Genomic DNA, 6,944 nt, shown 5'->3' with positions numbered 1-6,944 from the left:
CTTTTCTACAAATAAGAGGCAGGAGGAGGACATGGTGGTGTGGGGGAGGTCTGTCCGGGGAAGTCTCCATAATGTCCTGCTCAGTAACATCACTTCTGTTTACTTCTCTAGGCCAGAGCTCAGTCATGTGGCTACTCCTAGATGCAAGGAAGGCTGGGGAGTGTGGCCTTTATTTGAACTTAAAAGTACAGATTCTTTTGCTATGAGAGACAAGAGAATAGGTAATGGCGCAACCAGCAGTCTTTACTGCAAAGCTTATTTCATATCTGCCACATAAAATAAGCTGGGCACTCTTTCCTTTTTTTCTAGAAATATAAGTTTGTATAAGTTTTTTTTCTTGGCTATTTGATAAACTTGCCTGCAAAAATCATTTGGATCGGTTTTATTTATTTATTATTTTTTTTGTGGTACGCGGACCTCTCACTGTTGTGACCTCTCCCATTGCGGAGCACAGGCTCCGGATGCGCAGGCTCAGTGGCCATGGCTCACGGGCCCAGCCACTCCATGGCATGTGGGATCTTCCCAGACTGAGGCACGAACCCGTGTCCCCTGCATCGGCAGGCGGACTCTAAACCGCTGCGCCACCAGGGAAGCCCGGATCTGTTTTATTTTTATCATTATTGTGTGGATTTATACTACAGATCAATTTCTTTAATAGTTATAGGTCTTCAGATTTCCTCTCTCTTAGTCAATTTTGGTGAATTATATATATATATATATATAAAAATATATATTTTCCCCCTGCAAAGCTGCCTATTTTATGTAATTTTTCAAATTTCACTCTCAGTTTTTTTTTTTAAGATTGATTGATTGATTGATTAGCTGTGTTGGGTCTTCTTTGCTGTGCGGGCTTCTCATTGCGGTGGCTTCTCTTGTTGCAGAGCACGGGCTCTAGGCGCACGGGCTCAGTAGCTGTGGCTCGCCGGCTCTAGAGTGCAGGCTCGGTAGTTGTGGCTCACAGTTGCTCCGCGGCATGTGGGATCCTCCCGGACCAGGGCTTGAACCCGTGTCCCCTGCATTGACAGGTGGATTCTTAACCACTGTGCCACCAGGGAAGCCCCTCTTGGAGATTCTTGGTGATTGGACATTATAGGGGAGGTTTACCATTGTGATCATCTGTGTTTAAGTCATGCCTCATTCATTGTGTGAGCTTGGGGAAACTTCCCTGAACCTCATTTTTCTCCTTTGTAAAGTGGGATAAGACTGTACTAATTTCCAGGGATTGTTCTGTAAATTAAATGGGATGATATACAGACAGTTACCCAGCACACAGCAGGTGCCCCATAATGTCAGTCTGCACCCCTCCAGCAAAGGGAATGACAAATGCATTACACACGGCAGATCCAGAATGACCCACACCCAGTGTGATAATGCAGGTTCTCTCATGCTGAGCAGGCTGTCAGGGGATAGTAGATAAATTATTTCATAAAGTTTGCTAAGAGAAAATATTTAAAAGCATATTTGCGGGGGGCTGGGTGGGGAGAAGAAGAATAAAAGGGGTCCTTGTAGTGAAAAAGTTTAAGCTCAGAGGTTGGTGCAACTCCCCCAGAGTCACACGGTAAGTCAGGAGAAAGCCAGGGCTTGAATCTGGGGCCCCAACAGCAAGACCATTTCTCTTCCCGCCAAGTTGCCCCCGGGATAGTGAGTGGGTTGGCAGAGCTTGGCAGTGTTCAGCCCCTCACTTCTGCCACCTAGTTCCCTCCTGACTCCTCCCTGTGGCTTTTAAACAGTTTACAGGTGTACAGTTTCCATCTTAGAAGTCCACCTGGGCTGGAAAAACTTCATACATCAGGCAGGTGTGAGAGGTGTGGGTGTGGGAAGGCTCGCTGGAGATGAATCAGCACTGCCTACTCCTGCCTGAGTCAGGAGCAGGGCAGGGCAAGAACAGGCAGACCCCGACGGGAGGGAGGGAAAGGAGAGCCCAGAGACCAGCCTGCAATGCCACGTCGCAACCACCAGGAGGCATAAACAAGACAGGCAAAGCCCAGGAGCCGCTGGTGGGAAACCTCTGACACCTGGAGCTGGGGCAAGGGAATGGACGGAAAGCAGACACCCAGTTTCCCAGTCTGGGCATGGGCACAGTCACTGCCAGGATGTGCCCACTGCCTGCCTGTGTCCTGGCTTCTCTGCCTTCATGGAGAAGTGAAGAATGTAGAGCGGGATTGGAATCTAGGGGTCGGTCAATCCAATCCTCCTGTTCTGCCAGGAGGGGGAGGGAATTGCTCTAGATCACACAGCAAGTTAGTGGCAAATTATGTGATTTTCATCAGTCTCAGGAATATGGCCTCTTGATGGGCACTGTCCTGGCCTCAGTTCCTATTTAAGGACAGGTGTCCAGGTAGTGCCCCTAGCAATCAGTGGCACTCTTGTCCTCTCTCTCTCTCTCATCTTTCTGGTCTTCTTCCCTTTTCCCTCACAGTCCCGTTGTTTCTGTGACTCTATTTTTCTCAGACCTTTTCTCCCAGTTTCCATCCGTCTGCCTCCCATCTCCATCCCTGCCCGCTGGGGAGTTTGCTCTGCTCCTTCCCTCACAGGGTCCACGAGCGTGAGGTTTCCTGCAGTCACTTCTCAGGGATTCATAGCTCTCTGGAGCTCCATTTTCCAACCCAGTGTCTCAGTTCCACTCCTGGGATCCAGAGGAGAAGTTATGATTTGGTAGCATAATCAGTGATGTGATTTGGGGAGGTGGGAAGGCCCCCTGGCTCCTAAATACTGCCCCCAGCACGCCACCCCGCATTCGGTAACCATAAACTCCCGGTTAGCACCTGGTGTGGGCAAGACCCTTTGCTCATGCAGTCCCTGCCCTGTGAGCTCACCATGTGGGAGTGAGGGCGAGAGGAGACAAGCACACGAGTGATTCAATGGACAGCAGAATGCTCTGAGCACACAGGACAGAAGGAGTGCTTGGTGCGGGACAGAGCAGGTAGAGACAGAATTGGGGGCAGGCTCTGGGAGGTCGGGGGCATTAAAATGGGCTTTGAAGGATAGGTGGGATTTCAGCAGGAAGGGGTGTGGTGAGCGGGCACATTCTAAGCAGAAGGATGAACATGAACGGAGTCTTGGCCACCCCAGGTTCACGTACCCCCATGTGCTCAGGTACAGTGAGCAGGCAGTTAGGAGATACACAGGGGAGGTTGGAGTGCAGGTGGGGGGTCAAAGCCTGAAGCACGTCACTGCCAGCAAGAGCCATGGGGACACCACTGTAGTTTCTGAGCAGAAGTGGCGTCTGCTGAAGTCCTCAGTTAAAATGGAAGAGCTGCTGTAAAAAGCAATGCATTGCACCCCAGTGGTCTTTAACCTCAGGGTGAACAACTTTTATTCCAGGCTCGGCCTGAAGTAGGTTTTGATGGGGAAGAGCAGTAGCATGAGGGGTCCAAGTGCCTTGGGGAGGAGGGACACTGGGTGGTTTGCAAGGTGTAGGAGAGGATGCTGGGGGCCGCAAGGCCTGACTTCATGTATGCCGCTCAGTTTGCCTCCAAGTCCCACGGTGGCCTGCAGGAAGACAGCAGCCCGGCTTGATGTCTGACCCTCTGTGGGTGCTCAGTCTGAGCTTCTCTGTGGTATCATGATCCGAAACTCCTCGGGTGGGCCTGATGCGGGGTGTCTGTGCCAGTGCTCTCTCCTCCCAAGCTGGGTTGGGATTTCTGCCTACTGCCCTGGGACTGCGGCTGCCCTGGCCCTGGGAGAGGAGGGCGGTGCCGCTGACTCATTGCCTGGGCATCTGGGCCTGGAACCACGGGTGAGTCACCTAGGACTAGCGGTGCTGGGGGAGGGGAAATAAGCTTGTGGACGTCTGGAAGGGGGAGGGGAGCTGGTCCCACAGGAAGTGCGGTGCCGGGACTGGATTGGGGCAGTAGGCGACGGGGGCCTGGGAAGGGGCAGCGTGAAGCCCGCTCTTCTCTGAAAGCCCCTTCCCTGGGCTGGGTCCTGAAAGGCCTCAGTGTTTGCCTTTCTCTGGGGAGGGGCCTGGAGGAGTGGGGTGAGGGAGGCTGTGGCCTCACCCAGGCCTGGCCACCGGGCTTGGGGAGCTGTCCGGCCCCTCGTCACCTGTCCACGTCGCAATCTGCAGGAGGCCCGAGTTTTCTCCTCTCCCTTCAACCCTCCCGGGGCGTCCTTACACCCCACAGACCGCTGCTCACCCCAGCTGACTATAACAGAGCCATCTCCACCTCTCACTGCCTTCCTGCCTCCTGCCAGACCCTCCTCCTACCCAAAGGGGGCTTTTCCAGGTATGTTCTGGTGCCGGCTATTAAAAGTAACTTTGGGGACTTCCCTGGTGGTCCAGTGGCTAAGACTCCGCGCTCCTAATGCAGGGGGCCCACGTTCGATCTCTGGTCAGGGAACTAGAACCCGTGTGCCGCAACTAAGACCCGCTGCAGCCAAATAAATAAATAAATGAATATTAAGCCAAAACAGTGACTTTGTCTCCCTCATTCCCTGAGGTGACCCCTGCCCTCTTCTTCCTGATGACCCCCCAGTTGCCTTCTGGCTTCTCCAGCGCACATACACAGGCCTGTGCAGTCCCAGCGGGCACCTGCAGCCACTGACACACCAGTGAGCTGGGACTCGCAGGCGTGTGTTTTGAGAACAAAGCCTGGCCTGAGTCACCAGGCCCTGCAAACAGGGGCTGTCTCCCCTGCTCTGGGCCCAGGCTACCCCTTCCCCATGACACCTCCCACTCCCCTCTGTGGCGTGGGTGGGGCTGGGGAAGGGGCTGCCCTTGGCTGGCCTAGAGCTCTCCCCGAGCTGAGCTGGCCAGCTGGCGGTGCCCCTGGCAGTCTCTCGGATGGACGAGGCTGGGAGTGGCAGGAGGCCAGGCTTTGGCAGGATCAGGTTAGGGCAGGTTTGGTTTTCTTAAAATACAATGTTGGGGGCCATTGGGGTTGACGTATAAATCCCCACTCTGGGCACCTGGCCCTTTGCTTTCCTTCCCAGGTGTCTCTCTGCTATCAGGTCTGGTAAGTACCTCTGTCCTGCTGAGGGCTGGGTGGGGCCGACCCCCATGGGTCTCTACCTTTGTCCCTTTGTCTTTTTATTTTTATTTATTTATTTATTTGTGGTACGTGGGCCTCTCACTGTTGTGGCCTCTCCCGTTGCGGAGCACAGGCTCCAGACGCGCAGGCTCAGCGGCCATGGCTCACAGGCCCAGCCGCTCTGCGGCATGTGGGATCTTCCGGACCCGGGAACAAACCCGCGTCCCCTGCATCGGCAGGCGGACTGTCAACCACTGTGCCGCCAGGGAAGCCCTGTCTTTTTTTTTTAATTAATTTTTATTGGAGCGTAGTTGATTTACAATGTTGTGCTACTTTGTGCCGTCTGTCCCTTTGTCTTGATCTCTGTCTCCTGCTGGCTCCCTTGGTGGAAGAGGCCTGGGGCTTCTGTGGGTCTCTGCATCTGGGGGGACCTCCTGTGAAGTGTCAGACTGAGGCCTTTTCCACGTTCCTCTGTGGTGTTTAGGGGTTACTCTGAGGCTCTCTCTTGGGTCTCGCAGTCCGGCTGTCAGTCTAGAGGCACTTCTTGGGGCTTTAGGCCCAGGAGTATGAAGCGTGCATGGGGCGGGTGAGGGTGGGATGGGTGCTTTAAGGAGGATCCTGGGTTTGTTTGGGTTTTGTTTTTGTTGTTTTGCAAAGTCCTGGATTCCAGCAGGACTGAGGAACAAAAGCCAGGGATCTGGAGCATGCAGGCTGGGTTCCTGCCCACTGCTTCTTCCTGTCTTCTCCTACCTCCCGAAGGCAGGGCTGGCAGGATGGGCCCCGGGGCTCTTCTCGCTTCTGGTGCCAGCTCCTCTGGCCTCACCCTGCGACCCCGCTTAACCCTCCTGGGGTGGTGTGACCATTCTCAGAGGCAGAGCCTTGGAAAAGATGACCTCCGAGGTCTGTCCTTGGTCTTAGATTCCGCCCTGATCCCAGGGTGCTGGGCTTTTAATTTCTTTAATTCCAGTCCCAATAGGACTCTTCCTGGTGGGGGAGGGTGTTTGGTTGCCTCCACCCCTACCCATGCCCTGTCTGCATAGAGCCAGCACCCCTGCTCAGGGGCCTCCAGTATGAGGGGACACACATTCCCTACCTGGTGAGAGCCCCTAGTCTGAGGGAAGATATGAGCCCACCCAAGGGAGCTTCCAGTTAGATGGGAGAGCGACACCCTCTGGCAGAGGAAGGAATTGACTCCTCAGGGAACCTCGTACCCCTGCGCCATAGCCATGGCCACTGCCAGAGCCCAGTGAGCCCCACTGACTAGCCCATGGAGACGCCCATCTCCGCAGCACTGGCACAGAGCCCACTGGCCTGTGGAAGGAGCTGCACAGAGAGGATCCCAAAGGGGACTCTGGCTACCCTGCCATTTCCTTTCCACAGATGCTCAAAGAGGGGAGCCCTGCACTCAGGGGTGGGCCCCAAGTGTGATGGGAGGAGACATGAGGCCCTTCCAAATACAGAGGAAGGTCTAGCATCTGCCCGCAGTGTGAGTTGGAGGTATGGCCCCTGCCCAGGGAGCCATAGGCCGAGCGGGAGATGCAGCCCTGTTTGCCCATTCAGAGAGGGGCTTGGAGAGGCAGTTTGGGGCAGAAGTGGGTCCTGCAGGCTGGGCTGAGGCGTCTCCATTACTTGCCAGCCCTGCAGCCCCAGATCTAAGATGTCCAGTCCTCTGGAGTAGGCGCTGGCTGTGATGGTCACCACCTTCCACAAGTACTCTGGCCAAGAGGGTGACAACTTCAAGCTGAGTAAGGGGGAGATGAAGAAACTTCTGCACAAGGAGCTGCCCAGCTTTGTGGGGGTGAGTGGGGGCCGGCCTGGGATGGGGAGGGTCCTGGTGTGTGCGTGCAGGGGCACAGGTTGAATCTCTTCTCCCTTCCTCGAGGGTGCCTGCTGACACCGACCACCCAGGGTGGGATCGAGCCCTCCCACGGCCTCACTGGAGTGAGAGTTGAGGCCCCGTGTGTGAATGCA

General features: G+C 55.0%; 1 protein-coding gene across 1 annotated transcript in view; it reads left to right on the top strand.

Moving 5' to 3' along the window:
• The first annotated feature begins 6,630 nt into the window (after positions 1-6,630).
• The window catches only part of S100A2 (S100 calcium binding protein A2), a 1,095-nt gene continuing 781 nt past the window's right edge, over positions 6,631-6,944 (top strand). Inside the window, 1 exon segment of the mRNA XM_065893310.1 lies at positions 6,631-6,771. Coding sequence (XP_065749382.1) covers positions 6,631-6,771 — 141 coding nt within the window.

This window comes from Phocoena phocoena, chromosome 1 (genome assembly GCF_963924675.1).
Source record: "Phocoena phocoena chromosome 1, mPhoPho1.1, whole genome shotgun sequence".
Taxonomy (NCBI): Eukaryota; Metazoa; Chordata; class Mammalia; order Artiodactyla; family Phocoenidae; genus Phocoena; species Phocoena phocoena.
The sequence above is the reverse complement of the archived record's forward strand: the minus strand, read 5'-3'. Positions and strand labels throughout refer to the sequence as shown.